At 44.3% G+C, this 16973-nt stretch overlaps 1 protein-coding gene across 1 annotated transcript; it reads right to left on the bottom strand.

Annotated features, from left to right (window-relative positions):
- Window positions 1-3161: 3161 nt before the first annotated feature.
- Window positions 3162-16722, bottom strand: LOC140077509 (cytochrome P450 2B11-like). Its single transcript, XM_072124755.1, has 9 exons — window positions 16538-16722; window positions 14419-14581; window positions 14188-14337; window positions 7618-7778; window positions 7369-7545; window positions 7050-7191; window positions 6347-6531; window positions 4794-4871; window positions 3162-3275 (listed from the first exon to the last, which is right to left on the bottom strand). The coding sequence occupies exons 1-9, from the start codon at window positions 16709-16711 to the stop codon at window positions 3162-3164; spliced, it is 1344 nt and encodes a 447-aa protein (XP_071980856.1). The 5' UTR covers window positions 16712-16722.
- Window positions 16723-16973: the final 251 nt, after the last annotated feature.

Raw genomic sequence — 16973 nt, 5'->3', positions numbered from 1 at the left:
TTTGCCGGATTCTCTAGAAGACTACCCCATCCCCAACTGAAGTGAGCCACCAGCAGTCTGCATGTTACTGTGAGCAGATTGGTTATGCACTAACCATAGCTGGACCAGACGAGCAGTCACCTCACCGGAATTTCTTGCTCTATTTCTTTTATAGTAAATCCCCATGAGCTTTCTTTGTCTCTATTTTTGGCTTCAAATTTTTTACCCAAATTTTACAGATTAGAAACTTGAGTGAGAAGAATTGTAGCAGAGATCGTGTCCCCACTTGTTCTTGTTTGATGAAATGTCTTGCACACCAATGCCCTATTATGTAACGTCATCATCAGTTTGGGCGACTTTGTATCAGGCAGAAGTCAAGGACGTGATTATTTTGTAATGAGACCAAGAGATTTCTCCACCTGTCTCAGAACACCGATTGGACCTGGTCCATATGTACCTTCATCTAAGCAGAAGAACAAGACTAACATTTTAACTACTACTCAAGGTGTGGCCTTCAATTGGCTCTCATTTCATAGTCTGGTACAATGGGGCAGATTTACTTACCTGGCCCATTCGCGATCCAGCGACGCGTTCTCTGCGGTGGATTCGGGTCCGGACGGGATTCACTAAGGCAGTTCCTCCGGCGTCCAGGTGGCGCTGCTGCACTGAAGAGCATCGGAACGCACTGGAATACACCGAAGCTGGCTGAGTGAAGGTAAGTGGAAGCTCCGCGACACATTTTCCGTTTTTAAATGCGGCGGTTTTTCCGAATACGTCGGGTTTTCATTCGGCCACGCCTCCCGATTTCCGTCGCGTGCATGCCGGCGCCGATGCACCACAATCCGATCGCGTGCGCCAAAATCCCAGGGCAATTCAGGGGAAATTGGCGCAAATCGGAAATATTCGGGTAACACGTTGGGAAAACGCAAATCGAGCCCTTAGTAAATGACCCCCAATGTGTAGACCCGGGTTGATATAAGAAACAACAGTCCAATTTTCAGGAGGACCTTCCTGATTGAGGCTTTTAAATATTTTAATTTAACAAAAACAGAAATATAAAAAAAGTCTATTATCATCCATGTAGAGGATTATAAATACATACAATTTATCATCCTTAAGTACCTCCCAGAGCCCTCTTGGCTCATTGGCATAATTTTAAAAGTTGATTTTAGGAGGCGGCCCTGAATCTATGAGTATCCATGGTTTATATATTTTTTAACCGAAACGCTTTACCTAGACATATTTTGGGACTTATTTACTAAGGGTACCGCCAATCGCACCTTCTTCTGAAATAAGACATTTCCGGGATTTGCGCCGCTGTGATGGGTATTTAACTGGGGAATGTGTCACAATTGGGCTGGCTTTCATGTGACAAAAATCGGGGGTGGGTGGGGTGGGTGCCGTTTGATACACTTACATGAACTCCGGGGACCTGAGCGGGGAGCGACACATGCAGAATATCGGATGCACGATCTTAGTGACTCCCCGCACAGCGCATTATACACGGACAATGCACTTACATGCACCAGGAAGAAGAAGGTGAACTCCAGGGACCTGAGCGGGGAAGTGACACATGCAGGATATCGGGCGCAGGATCTTAGTGACTCCCCGCACATCGCATTATACACGGACAATGCACTTACATGCACCAAGGAAGAAGAAGGTGAAATCCGGGGACCTGAGCGGGGAAGCGACACATGCAGGATATCGGGCGCAGGATCTTAGTGACTCCCCGCACAGCACATTATACACGGACAATGCACTTACATGCACCAGGAAGAAGAAGGTGAACTCCAGGGACCTGAGCGGGGAAGCGACACATGCAGGATATCGGGCGCACGATCTTAGTGACTCCCCGCACAGCGCATTATACACGGACAATGCACTTACATGCACCAGGAAGAAGGTGAACTCCGGGGACCTGAGCGGGGAAGCGACACATGCAGGATATCAGGCGCAGGATCTTAGTGACTCCCCGCACAGCGCATTATACACGGACAATGCACTTACATGCACCAGGAAGAAGAAGGTGAACTCCAGGGACCTGAGCGGGGAAGCGATACATGCAGGATATCTGGTGCACGATCTTAGTGACTCCCCGCACAGCACATTATACACGGACAATGCACTTACATGCACCAGGAAGAAGAAGGTGAACTCCGGGGACCTGAGCGGGGAAGCGACACATGCAGGATATCAGGCGCAAGATCTTAGTCACTCCCTGCACAGCACATTATACACGGACAATGCACTAACATGCACCAGGAAGAAGAAGGTGAACTCCAGGGACCTGAGCGGGGAAGCGACACATGCAGGATATCGGGCGCACGATTTTAGTAAATCTCGCCGGACTGCATGATCGCCGGACACTTCGTATTTCGGAAACTACTGTGGCCAGGTAAGTAAATGTGCCTCATTATTTTTATCAGTGTATTTTAAGATTTTTCTATTCCTGTTTATTTATTTTATAATAAAAGTATTTTCATTAAATAGAAAACTGAATATTTCCAACTATTTATCACTATTGTGGACACTCATTGGCCGATTAGCGCCCCACGTTAACTTCTCCCCCCTATTTTTCGATTTTTCACTCGATTGTTTATACCGGCCTCATTTTGTGGTTTCTGGGGTTTTTGGAGCTGTGGGAGCTTCTAGTCCAAGTCACTCATCTACTTTAACTACTGGCATTGATTTGCCATACGACCTGGGACCCTTCCCCAGATTGGGCTGCAAATCGCACCGTAACAAGGTGCTCTCAGGTGAGCAGTATTCTTCTCTATCACCATCCAGTGATCCCTACGATATTCCACATGGCGCCGTCCTCTCCTGTTGTGTTTTTCTGTTCTCTCTACCTGGTTTATCTTTAACAGATGGTAGATTTCCTTTAGATCTTGGGCATCCTTTTTATTATCTACATTTATGGGGGTGGGGCTAGGATGAGGGACGGGCTGCCACCAGACATTTATTTTGGCTGCCATATTTGTATTTGAGAGCAATTTTGTTCCATAATTTGTTGAGTTGGAACTGATCGACTGACACTTTTTTTCGAACCTTATCTCCTATAACTTTGAGAAACTGCTTACAATAAATAATATAAAAATTTTCAAGCTGATATCTATAAAATTGTGGTGGTAGCAGCGGCGATAAGTCATGCAGGGATCGTAACAGATAAAAAAAAAACGTTAATGACGAGGAACAGCGGACATTTTGTAGAAACGGGGCAGGTGGACGGCTCGGCTTAACTCGGGGCTTAGATCTAAGTCCTCTATAGATGTCTCCGTGGTCATGGTAAACTTCTGGAGGAGAGTGGTAAAGAATAGGAAGATCTCCATACGAGCTAAACCTTCTCCTGGACATATCCGTTTTCCTACGAGGGAAGAGAATATAGTTGAAATTTTATTCGGAAATTAAGATTGAATCTAAATGATACATTTTGTGAAAAGGTGGACATACACTCACCGGCCACTTTATTAGGTACACCATGCTAGTAACGGGTTGGACCCCCTTTTGCCTTCAGAACTGCCTCAATTCTTCGTGGCATAGATACAACAAGGTGCTGGAAGCTCCTCAGAGATTTTGCTCCATATTGACATGATGGCATCACACAGTTGCCGCAGATTTGTCGGCCGCACATCCATGATGCGAATCTCCCGTTCCACGACATCCCAAAGATGCTCTATTGGATTGAGATCTGGTGACTGTGGAGGCCATTTGTGTCCAGTGACCTCATTGTCATGTTCAAGAAACCAGTCTGAGATGATTCCAGCTTTATGACATGGCGCATTATCCTGCTGAAAGTAGCCATCAGATGTTACAGGGTACATTGTGCTCATAAAGGGATGGACATGGTCAGCAACAATACTCAGGTAGGCTGTGGCGTTGTACCAAGGGGCCCAAAGACACCATGACACCACCACCACCAGCCTGAACCGTTGATACAAGGCAGGATGGATCCATGCTTTCATGTTGTTGTACCAAATTCTGACCCTACCATCCGAATGTCGCAGCAGAAATTGAGACTCATCAGACCAGGCAACGTTTTTCCAATCTTCTACTGTCCAATTTCGATGAGCTTGTGCAAATTGTAGCCTCAGTTTCCTGTTCTTAGCTGAAAGGAGTGGCACCCGGTGTGGTCTTCTGCTGCTGTAGCCCATCTGCCTCAAAGCTCGACGTACTGTGCGTTCAGAGATGCTCTTCTTCCTACCTTGGTTGTAACGGGTGGCGATTTGAGTCACTGTTGCCTTTCTATCAGCTCGAACCAGTCTGCCCATTCTCCTCTGACCTCTGGCATCAACAAGGCATTTCCGCCCACAGAACTGCCGCTCACTGGATGTTTTTTCTTTTTCGGACCATTCTCTGTACACACACAGATATGTATACAGGTAGAGCATGAACCAGCTATGCTCATAGCAATGTTGAGTGTGTGGTAACAAGATGTCTATAGTGATTTGAGTTGAGAGGCCGCAAGTCTGTGGTCTCAAGTGGCCACTTGATTGTCTCAGAGGTAAGTCTTAGATAGTATAGACTGTATATTCATTCCACACTCCTGATGTGGTTAGTATTAGGACTATAGTTTAGCCACAAGGGTGGCTGTGTTCACACTATAGTCCTTGAGTGAACAGGTCCAAATGGCACTACCTGCACCCTATTATAAGGTATGGCTCACTCAGCAGACTTTATCACAGCTCACATTCCATATTTGCCCTCACTCAATTGGACACACACACATACATATTGGGGGTCATTTACTAAGGGCCCGATTCGCGTTTTCCCCGACGTGTTACCCGAATATTTCCGATTCGCGCCGATTGTACCTGAATTGCCCCCGGATTTCGTTGCGCGCATGCCGGGATGGGCGGGACAGTGGTCAATAATGGGAACACATCTGTGCCCTAAACAAAGAAGATTAGATTTTTTTTTTTTATCTGTACAGAAAAAAATTAAGACAAATATTATGCTTGGGAAAAAGTGCTGACGGTCTTATGTTTTAACTATTGTGGAGGTTAAATTATATGGCGACGAAAGTAAATGACTTGCCAGGACCTTAATGTTATATTCATATGTACTATAATAAGGTCCTGGCAGGGCGATTGCTCATGGACAGATAGAGATCACATGACCCTCCATCTGCGCCCATTTTATGGTCAGGAATCTCTGGCTGCTGAGGACAGGAGGCTTCACTTTACATATGAAGAAAGTGGAGCAGAACTAGTAATAGATGTATATTGGTAAATTACTTAATATCCTGTCCCCAAAACATAAGGTCAATTGGTCATCCCCTTCAAATGTGCACATACACATTAGATTTACATTTTCTAAACCAACCTAGCTTATTTTTCTCTCTCTGGGAAATACAGGCAGTCCCCGGGTTACATACAAGATAGGGTCTGTAGGTTTGTACTTAAGTTGAGTTTGTATGTAAGTCGGAACTGTATATTTTATCATTGTAATCCCAGACAGAGCTTTTTTGGTCTCTGTGACAATTGGATTTTAAAAATGTTGGGTTGTCATAAGAACCAGGATTAACAACAAAGCTTCATTACAGACACCTGTGATAACTGTTACAGCTGATCATTGTAGCCTAGGACTAAAGTACAGGAAATTACCAACATCCAGAGGTCTGTATGTAACTAGGGGTCATATGTAAGTCGAGTGTTCTTAAGTAGGGGACCGCCTGTACTCTTATTCTTGAGTACAAGCCGAGCATATGTGCTGAAAACCCCAAACTCAGCTTATGCTCAAGTAAAAAAAAAAAGAGATCAGGAATAAGAAAAAGTTGCATTTCTTATTCCTGATCTCAAAGTCCCGGAGCCAGCAACCCGCACAGCCGGTGGACAACGAATGGTGAGCTGGAAACCAAATACCCTTTGTCTCTTATTTAAAAAAAAAAAAAAAAAAGAGAAAGTCAATACTCACCTTTCCGACGCCCCTTGCAGATATTTTCTTCCTTTCGGCAGTGGCAGGTATGTGTTCAGCATAGAGCTGGCTATATACTGGAGCTGGCTATATACTTGAGGCAGGTGGGCTGAAGTGGCTATACTCAGGGGAGTGGCTGGCTATATACTGGGGTCAGACTGTTATCAATGTGTTTCGCACCCTAGGCTTATACTCGTGTCAATAGGTTTTCTCATTTTTTTGTGGTGAAATTAGGAGCCTAGGCTTATATTTGGGACAGCTTATACTGGAGTATATACGATATGTCGTACAAATTTTTGCAGTGGAATTCAAGGTAGACATTTATGTACTCAATTTTTGCTATCTCTGTACAAAAACCTACTGCCCATACATGGTGTGAACCAAGTCTTAGTAGCTGAAAGTTTTAGTGCTCAGGTTACATATTGGTATTGTCGAAAGCCGCAATGTTTACCTTAGGGATAGTATAGCCACGAAGTGAGATATCCTCTGTTGGAGAATGGGGAACCCCAGTGGGAACAATATCAATGAACCTTAGGATCTCATGGATTACCGCATCAGTGTAAGGCATCTTGGAACGATCCTCTATTGATGGTTGTCGATCACCTATCACACGATCAATTTCATCATGGATCTTCGCTAGACAGGAAAAATATTTTGAGTTTATTGGTCTGCATGATTACAAGAGGAAAATGTTGGCTATAGAGCTAATGGGGGTCATTTACTAAGGGCCCAATTCGCGTTTTCCCGACGTGTTACCCGAATATTTCCGATTTGTGCCGATTTTCCCTGTATTGCCTGTATTTTGGCGCACGCGATCGGATTGTGGCGCATCGGTGCCGGCATGCACGCGACGGAAATCGGGGGGCGTGGCCGAACAAAAACCCGACGGATTCGGAAAAACCGCCGCATTTAAAAAAAAAATTGTGTTGCGGGAATCGCGCTTACCTTCACCAGGTATAGGGTCGTGCATTCCGGCGGACCTCAGGGAACTTCAGCTCAGCAGCGACATCTGGTGGACGGCGGAGGAACTGCCTTAGTGAATCGCCGGAAGACCCGAATCCACCGCACAGAACGCGCTGCTGGATCGTGAATGGACCGGGTAAGTAATTCTGCCCCAATGTATCATAAGTTTTATATGATTTTAAGTCATGTACCTTGAATTTCTGGATATTTTAGGAGAATCAGGAAGCCATATCGTAGGGTGGTGCTGGTGGTCTCAGTTCCCGCAAAGAACAAGTTCATGGAAGATGCTACAAGATTCTCATGATGAAATTCTGTATCAGGATTTTGTTGATCCTGTTCAACAACAAATTTTTATTATTTTTATTATTATTTTTATTTTTATTATATTTATACATGGAGATCATGTTTAGGAGGATGATGTCTCGGGATTATAGTTGTGGACCATGGTGGCACCTAAGAGTCAACCAATTTAAAGTCTTCATCTTGCAGTATAAGGTTATGACCTCCTACCTCCTGCATCTTAACCAGGAAACAATCTATAAAGTGTCTCGTAGAGTCCGGGTCAAGTGTTCTCAGACTTTCCTCCACCTTCTCTAGAACAAATGCTTTGAGGTTGGTCAGATGCAAAAGACCTTTCTGGTGAGGACCAGGCATATAGAACATGATTCTTCCGAGGTAGTAGAAAACCTACAATATAAAATCAGTCAGGATAGAGGCGGCACAAGAGCTGTACGACAAAAAGTGTATATTAGTACTTACAAAACCCCATCCAGAACTCATAAACCGAAGAGCCCCCGAGATGGTTTTCAGAAGAAACAGAAAACGTTCATCTTTGTAATCAGACCTCTTCCCAAATACAATAGAGCAGATGATGTTGGCTACGGCACAACCGAGGAGAAACGTCGGGTCAAACAATTTCCCTATAGAGTGAGAAATAAAATATTTACATGAATACCTATTGCACTAGTGAGGCTGCACACTTGTTCTATGAGTTGACCCTACATTAGACCGCTTTTTATAGTTTTTTTGTAAATATCTGAGGCTCAATTATAGTAATAGAAGACATGGGGCCACATTTATCACTTTTGTGCGCCTAAGTGTAGTAGTTGCGCCTAAATTCAGGCGCACTGTTTTGCCAGAATTATCACAAGCTACAACCATCTGTGATAAGGTAATTTCCAGCCTCTTATTAATCACTTTACATTAACACAGTTTAGGCGCAATTTTGGCGCAGTTTAGGTGCAATGTTAGATTCGGGCTCTTACATGTCATCCTGCTACAAGCTCCTCTCTGCTTCTCCCACAGCCCAGAATGAAGATAACACTCACAGCAGCACCCAGGTGTGTGACACCCAGCACCCAGTGACCTCCTCAGCAGCACCCAGGTGTGTGACACCCTGCAGCCAGTGACCTCCTCAGCAGGGGCTTCTCCTGGAGGGGATCCCCCAGTGCTAGTCTCCTGCTGCACCCCTGTAATTCTGCACAATATCCCCCTCAGACACACTGGTGATACTGTGCAGAATTACATGGGGGACACTTGTATGTCGTATCTGCAAACTTGTGCAAAGTTCTCTTCTCTCTTGCTGTGAGCTCAGGGTTTTGCAGAATGTTTTGTAAATAGAAGGTGATGAACTGTAAATAGAGTCTGCAGCTCCTGTCTGCAGAGTATCTAATGTATCTATTATATGTTCCAGTGTCTGTAATGTATCTAATTGTATCTATTATATGTTCTAGTGTCTGGCTGAGCTTTGCTGCTAGAAATGAGCTCTTCTGCAAAGGGGCTCAGTGCTTTCTTCTCAGATAACGCCACCTTCGGTCTGAAGTGTTTTTGTGCCCGTTTTTGCGCCTAAATGAAAACGTTGCAAGTGATGAATATCATTAGGCGCAGCAAAACATCTGGATTGGTAAGATAGATGAGGGAAAGCTGGTTATTTGTGCTGCGCGGCTAGTTTGGCGTTTAATCGCAAAAACGGTGCGCCTGAATGAAAAGGCGCAAAAACAACAGAAAAAACGAGTGATAAATGTGGCCCATGGTATAGTATTTCTATTAATTTACTGGAAATCGGGTTCTATATTATGACATAAAAGTCGAAACCAATGCCACCATCAGGAATCTAACTAACAGTCCCTGAGTGGTGCAATATAGAGAATAAGGATGGCACTCACCAGACTGTAGATGTGGATACATTTCTTCTTTTATTGCATCAAGTACAAATACTCACAAACATAAGTGCAAGGGAAGGATTGGGAGCTGAATACCCCCGAGAGGGCAACGGCCGTTTCGTGCTGTGCTGCGCTTCTTCCAGCCCCAAGTGTGAAGTGATTAAAAGCCATAGGGTTTTTAAATGCTGACAGACATCGCGAGCACGCCTCCATGGGGCGTGTCCTATTACCAGGCAGTTCAGTGACAGGCTAATGGCACCCTAAACCAATACAAGGGCGATTTGCCCACATGGGTACACAACAGCTGGGCTTACCTCTATGTGTTTGGTTGCTGCACCTGTCGCATAGTGACATATCCTCCACGATTCTGTGGGTCCCGGCGGGCGGCCAGCCTATTCGTCCATGAGACAGACTGAGGCCCCGCCCTACAGTCTGGTGAGTGCCATCCTTATTCTCTATATTGCACCTTTCGTATATTGGACTTTCTGTTCTCATCCAGAGGATTAGAGCACCACTGAAGACATTTATCTCCATACACATGGAACCCATGCACTCCAAAGCCTGATGACTGAACCCTCTGCTCTGTGAATATAAGGAGTGCCATCATCCCTCTTGTATAGTATTTTTTAACAGTCCCTGAGTGTCCGTACAAGGTGACAGGGAAGACAGTGGAATTGGAGAAAAAACGGGTCGAAACCAAGTAGAACAAAAATAAACACCAAAAAAAACCACGCTAGAATAGAAGGTCACCGCGCAGAAGGAAATTAATGGAATCAAAAGTCAGAAAATAACACAAAGTCCAAAATTTCATAGATAAAAAGTTTTCTCCTCTGCTTCTATATACCGATAAATACACAGATGAACCATGAAAATGGATGGACGGTGACTTTAGAACTTTAGCTCAGGGTTTATGAGTAGAGGTAACATCTCTTATTGCCAAACTCTTTCCTCGGGAAGATGTCTTACTTGTTGGTCTTACTTGTCCAGCTCACGGATAATACTGGTGCAGGTATGGGAGTCTTCCGACTTGTGCTTTAGGTTCCGCTCGTCACTAGATAACGCCAATTTCTCCCGAAAGAGATAGAAAGCAATACTTCAATAGTAAAAACGTTTAATTTTTATTTTTTAAAAGATGCACACGCGGCTTCATCCCAACCGGCTTCTTAGTTCATCTGCGTTTTTATCGGTATATAGAGGAACGTAGAAGCAGAGGAGAAAACTTTTTATATATGAAATTCGGGTCAAACCAAGATGGTGAAAAAGGTACAGAATCGTATAGCAAACAGAATGGCCGGCAGGAAAAGCAGACATAGGGGGTCATTTACTAAGGGCCCGATTCGCGTTTTCCCGACTTGTTACCCGAATAATTCCGATTTGCAGCGATTTCCCCTGTATTGCCCCGGGATTTTGGCGCACACGATCGGATTGTGGCGCATCGGCGCTGGCATGCACGCGACGGAAATCAGGGGGCGTGGCCGAACGAAAACCCCTACGGATTCGGAAAAACCGCCACATTTAAAAAAAAAAAAGTGTCGCAGGACTTGCGCTTACCTTCACTAGGTATAGGCCGGTGAACTTCAGTGCATTCCGGCGGGCCTCGGGGAACTTCAGCGCAGCAGCGCCACCTGGTGGACGTCGGAGGAACTACCTTAGTGAATCCCGGCCGGACCCGAATCCACTGCAGAGAAAGCGCCGCTGGATCGCGAATGGACCGGGTAAGTAAATCTGCCCCATTGAATAGCAAACAACACAATAGTGAGAGCACTTGAGAACCGGGAGACTGAATAACCAGCAAGGTCTGATGGGAGCAGGTAGGTGTATAAGGCAGTTCCCGGACATGGCTCCAGCAGCAGCTGTCCATCAGACTAGTAACCCTTGCAGGACAGGGCTGCAGTGCAGGGAGCAGAGTGTGGCTCCATAAGTCCAAACACAGGAGAAACCTAAGCCACAGTTCACACACACACAAAACAATTCCACCTTTTCTGCCAACTGCGAATAGAGGGACGTTTTGGAACGGATGGTGCAGCTAATACACGTAACGATAAAAGCATTCAAATCGATGATCTTATGATAGGGGGATCTGCAGACTTTTTCGGCAACAGAAAATATTGGGGGAAGGAAGCATCGGCCTGTCCCTCTGATCTCACGGTACATAAGTAGTCAGTGTATGGAAGTGTCTTACACCCATTGGGGCATATTTATCAGGACCTCTGAGCACGTCAATATTGCTTATTGCTAGCACTTGCGATTATTTGCCACAATCTGCCTCAGATCAGCCCCGTTACCCCCTGAAGACGGCATTTCATGCCGAAACATGTCGGGGGGGCTGTTTGAATGTGTGCAATTTTAGAATGAGTGGTGTTTGAGGATTAGAAAGAGCCAACAATGCCAGAACACAGAGGCATTGAATGGCTGCAATGATAGCAGAAATAGGAGCGGGAATGAATGAGAAATTGCAAAACACAAAAGGGAGCGAACCCAATAAGTGTTTGGAAATTGAAAATTCAATTTCTTTTCCCACCATTCCTATTTTTAATATTTTTTTGCTTGTTCCTACACATTGGAAAATATTCCTTATGGTTTAAAATAAACGATCAATAAAAGTTACATTTTAATAAAATCGTTTTCACTTAGGTCAAAGGACCTTTTTGTTTGCAGAAGTGCAAAGTATGTAAATAATCTGCCAACTTCACACCAGTGCGGAGTGAAGGGGGGGGGGGGGGGAGAGCGGCCGGACGAGCGTAGAACAAACGCCGCGCAGACGACTGACTCACTGGGGGTCATTTACTAAGGGCCCAATTCTCGTTTTCCCGACGTGTTACCCGAATATTTCCGATTTGCGCCGATTTTCCCTGTATTGCCCCGGGTTTTTGGCGCACGCGATCGGATTGTGTCGCATCGGCGCCGGCATGCACGCGACGGAAATCGGGGGGCGTGGCCGAGCGAAAACCCGACGGATTCGGAAAAACCGCCGCATTTAAAACAATAAAAGTGTCGCTTGGGACGCGCTTACCTTCAATTGGTCCGGTCCGGTGGGCTATCATACCCATATGCCATATATACCCATATGAATATGCCCCATTGTCTCATTGAAAATACATAAGTGCCCAGCCAAAATATTGTCTAAAGTAATCTGGATTGTCTATATGTAACAATAATGTATGACCATGGGACATTAGATGTCCATAAATATCAACACCTTCAGTCAATATCCGTGAGCCATCGCTTATCCAGGTCTTAGGTGGTTGTACTTAAAGCAAGTTACAGCAAATTAATATTATTGTTAGTATTATAAAAGGTTCCAGAATTTTCCAATATACTTTCTGTATCCATTCATCGCGGTTTTCTAGCTCTATAGAAAGCTTCTGGTCACAATGACAGCAAGCAGAGAATCTAGAAAACCGTGATGAATGGATACAGAAAGTATATTGGAAAATTAAATAACTTTTTATTATCAAAACAATAAGATTTCATTTTCTCGAATGGGAAGACCCATTTCTTAAAGCCATTTGCTATGAGAAATATAACATTTGAATATAAAGGCAAAGTACACTCACCGGCCACTTTATTAGGTCCACCATGCTAGTAACGGGTTGGACCCCCTTTTGCCTTCAGAACTGCCTCAATTCTTCGTGGCATAGATACAACAAGGTGCTGGAAGCTCCTCAGAGATTTTGCTCCATATTGACATGATGGCATCACACAGTTGCCGCAGATTTGTCGGCTGCACATCCATGATGCGAATCTCCCGTTCCACCACATCCCAAAGATGCTCTATTGGATTGAGATCTGGGGACTGTGGAGCCATTTGTGTCCAGTGACCTCATTGTCATGTTCAAGAAACCAGTCTGAGATGATTCCAGCTTTATGACATGGCGCATTATCCTGCTGAAAGTAGCCATCAGATGTTACAGGGTACATTGTGCTCATAAAGGGATGGACATGGTCAGCAACAATACTCAGGTAGGCTGTGGCGTTGTACCAAGGGGCCCAAAGACACCATGACACCACCACCACCAGCCTGAGCCGCTGATACAAGGCAGGATGGATCCATGACACCACCACCACCAGCCTGACCCGCTGATACAAGGCCGGATGGATCCGCGCTTTCATGTTGTTGACGCCAAATTCTGACCCTACCATCTGAATGTCGCAGCAGAAATCGAGACTCATCAGACCAAGCAACGTTTTTCCAATCTTCTACTGTCCAATTTCCATGAGCTTGTGCAAATTGTAGCCTCAGTTTCCTGTTCTTAGCTGAAAGGAGTGGCACCCGGTGTGGTCTTCTGCTGCTGTAGCCCATCTGCCTCAAAGTTCGAGGTACTGTGGGTTCAGAGATGCTCTTCTGCCTACCTTGGATGTAACGGGTGGCGATTTGAGTCACTGTTGCCTTTCTATCAGCTCGAACCAGTCTGCCCATTCTCCTCTGACCTCTGGCATCAACAAGGCATTTCCGCCCACAGAACTGCCGCTCACTGGATGTTTTTTCTTTTTCGGACCATTCTCTGTAAACCCTAGAGATGGTTGTGCGTGAAAATCCCAGTTTCCGCCATGTGATTGGCTGATTAGAAATTAAGTGTTAACGAGCAGTTTGACAGGTGTACCTAATAAAGTGGCCGGTGAGTGTATATTAAAGTATAATTGTGCTACAATGTCTAACTGCATGCAAACAAGAAATATGTATAGATAAATTAATCTACCACCGGGATAAAGGATTGTGCATCAAGCACACTGACATACTGGTGTGCGCCCCCTCTGGACGATCTGCTCTTCTTTCAGCTGCTTGTAGCCTGGTTTTAAACATTATGCAAAGTGTCTGAGAGGCTTCAGGCTTCATTAACACCCATGGTGTTATGCTCATTTGCATAATAAAGTTTTTCTTTAAAAACCAAGGCATAAGAAGCTAAAAGAAGAGCACCAGTATGTCAGTGTGCTTGATGCACAATCCTTCATCCCGGTGGTAGATTAATTTATCTATACATATTTCTTGTTTGCATGCAGTTAGACATTGTAGCACAATTATACTTTAGTATACTTTGCCTTTAAATTCAAATTTTATATTTCTCATAGCAAATGGCTTAAAAAAACGGGCGCACACCAGTATGTCAGTGTGCCTGGTTTACAGTCCTTCATCCCGGTGGTAGATGTCCTTTAAGTGTTTCCATACCTTCAGTTTTTCTAAATTCCTCCACAAGAAATTGCGCCTCCTCCTGGATTCTCTCTTCTATACTCCTCTTACCCATCCCGAAGTTCCTAAGGGTGGTAAGTGCAAAGCGTCTCATCTGTCTCCAGCGCTCGCCATTGCTGACTATGATTCCTGGAAGAGAAGATACTCATTGGCTTCTGAAATATGATTCGTGTTCACAGAAAAACTCCAAGTTCTGAGATGTCATCTTACCGTATCCCTTCAGAGAAAATTCATGCAGTGGCATCCTCCCTCTTCCACTGAATACATCCTTGTTGTCTGCCAAGGCTTCCTGTATCACATCGTATCCACATAGCATGACCGTTGGCTTAGATCCAAAGTATACGGTGAATATTGGGCCATACTTGTCCTGGAACTTGAGAAGTAATCAAAATTAAGGTCAAATTTCACAAATTTGTGATGTACCTAGGACAATAATTGTTTCAATACAGTAGCGTAACTAGGAAAGGCAGGGCCCCATTGTGGATTTCTGAATGGGGCCCCACTTATCCCTTAAAAAATATATACACAGTATATATAGTCCATATGTACACACATACATACACTACCATATAACCCCATGCATCATATACACAGACATACAGCATATACACATCACAAATACATACATAGCATATTCACACAAAATATTCCAGATGTTGGGGCCCCCTGACACTGCAGGCCCCATAGCAGCTGCTATGGCTGCTACCCCTGTAGTTACGCCCCTGTTTCAATATCTTCTGAAGATAGATACATTTTGGCTTTGCTTCAGGTCCATGGTGGCTCCTATATTAGGTCATTGAAGGCCAGAGAAAGGTCTTTCTTTGTATCTTATTTATACAAATATTGCTTGGAGATTGCAACCAGATGAAAATAACTTTATAAGTGGAGGTGATGACTCCCACCTGGTCGAGAGAACCTGCCATCAATGACCACTCTTGTATTACAGATACAATAATGTGTCATGCAATCAGAATTAAGCAGAACATCTACGTATGTGGGAGACTCCAACAGCTATGGATAGTTCATGTTCACCTATAGAGTTAAAGTGTAATTGACCACATGGGTAGCATTGTGGGCAAATCTATGATGTCACATTGGGGCACATTTACTTACCCAGTCCATTCGCGTTCCAGCGGCGGCTTCTCTGACGAGCATTCGGGTCTTCCGGCGATTCATGAAGGTCCTGCGCCCAAAGTCCACCCGGTGTCGCTGCTGCGCCGAGGTCCGCAGAGTTGCGTCGGAGTTCACTGATCTCTTCCTGGTGCATTTTTTAAATGCGGCGGTTTTTCCGAATCCGTCGGGTTTTCGTTCGGCCACGCCCCCCCAATTTCCATCGCGTGCATGCCAGCGCTGATGCGCCACAATACGATCGTGTGTGCCAAAAGCCAGGGGCAATTCAGGGAAAATCGGCGCAAATCGGAAATATTCGGGTAACACGTCGGGAAAACGCGAATCGGGCCCTTAGTAAATGACCCCCATAATTTTTAGAAAAAATAGATTTTTTTTACAAAATTAAGTGTTTTAGGATGAATCCCACATGTGAACAAGGGAAAAATAAAGCATAATTGAAGAATCTGCCGTTAAAAATTAAACATTTTTGGCATTGTTCCCGAACAGCAAAAACCTGAATCTGGTTAATTATTCAAAACTTAACCCATTATCAACATGACCTGGACCAGCACCATAATTAAGGTCCATTTCAGGCCAGCATAAGGCAGGACCAAAAAGCATCTTTTAATGGCAGCCACTGTTAGATCTAACAGTTGCCAAGGCAAACCTTATTCCTCCCACGGGGACAAGTTACTTAAATGTACTCAGGATAACAAAATAACACATTCTCTAATTCACTGCTATTAACAAAAATGCAGCAAGTCCAACCTGTCTCTATCAGTCCACATTGTCAGCTCACAGAACTAAAGGGATCATGAAGTGTCTGCTTAGAGAGTCACCATTCACACTCTGGAATCTTACACTGACCATCACTCAGTGATAGGAGCTAAAACAGCAATAAAACTTGTCAAATTGTAAAGTAAAGGGTTAAAAATGATCTGTATTGTGTAAACATCACTAGGGGGTTGAGATTGGAGAATTTTCTTTCGTGGGAAAACCCCTTTAATGAGCATAAATATTCAAATTTTTCAACTTTTATCTCATTTCTGTCGATTTGAGCAAAGCTGAAATGCAATAAAAGGAATAGCTGTTTCTGCATAAAATTGGGCCCCTGTTTACAAATTCTACGACCCTTGTGAAGTGGTATTTTTTGAAATAACTATTTTTGTGCAAATTTTTGTGTTAAATTACATTTCTATTGTGAACCCCCATTAGATACCTTTTTGAACGAGTGCACCAGCTCCTTAGGATTCACTTCGAGAATGTTACCGATCACTGGTAGTGGCGGAGGACCGGGGGGAAGATTTGGTTGAGCTTTAGGTTTTCGTTTCCACCATATTGTCCAGACCAGACATAGTATGACGAGGAGGAGAAGATCTGTAGCTAGAAGCATGTTCTCTTGTGGTCTCTCCTGGATAAGTGTATCGCTGCTTATCTCACAATCTCTGTTTTATACAACCTCCTAGTTGGGGCTTGGGTAATCACGGCTACTGCCCTACTGGTCATGTAAATAGGGATCAGAAGCAACGAGCAACTTTGGCAATATATTTTATTATGTTGAAATAGATTAAGCACGTTTTGTATTGTGGACATTCCTGAGAGCTAAAAATACTCCGACCTGTGTCTGGTCACCTAGCAGCGAGTCAAAGCTAAAG

Source organism: Engystomops pustulosus, chromosome 9, assembly GCF_040894005.1.
Source record: "Engystomops pustulosus chromosome 9, aEngPut4.maternal, whole genome shotgun sequence".
Lineage (NCBI taxonomy): Eukaryota > Metazoa > Chordata > Amphibia > Anura > Leptodactylidae > Engystomops > Engystomops pustulosus.
The sequence above is the reverse complement of the archived record's forward strand: the minus strand, read 5'-3'. Positions and strand labels throughout refer to the sequence as shown.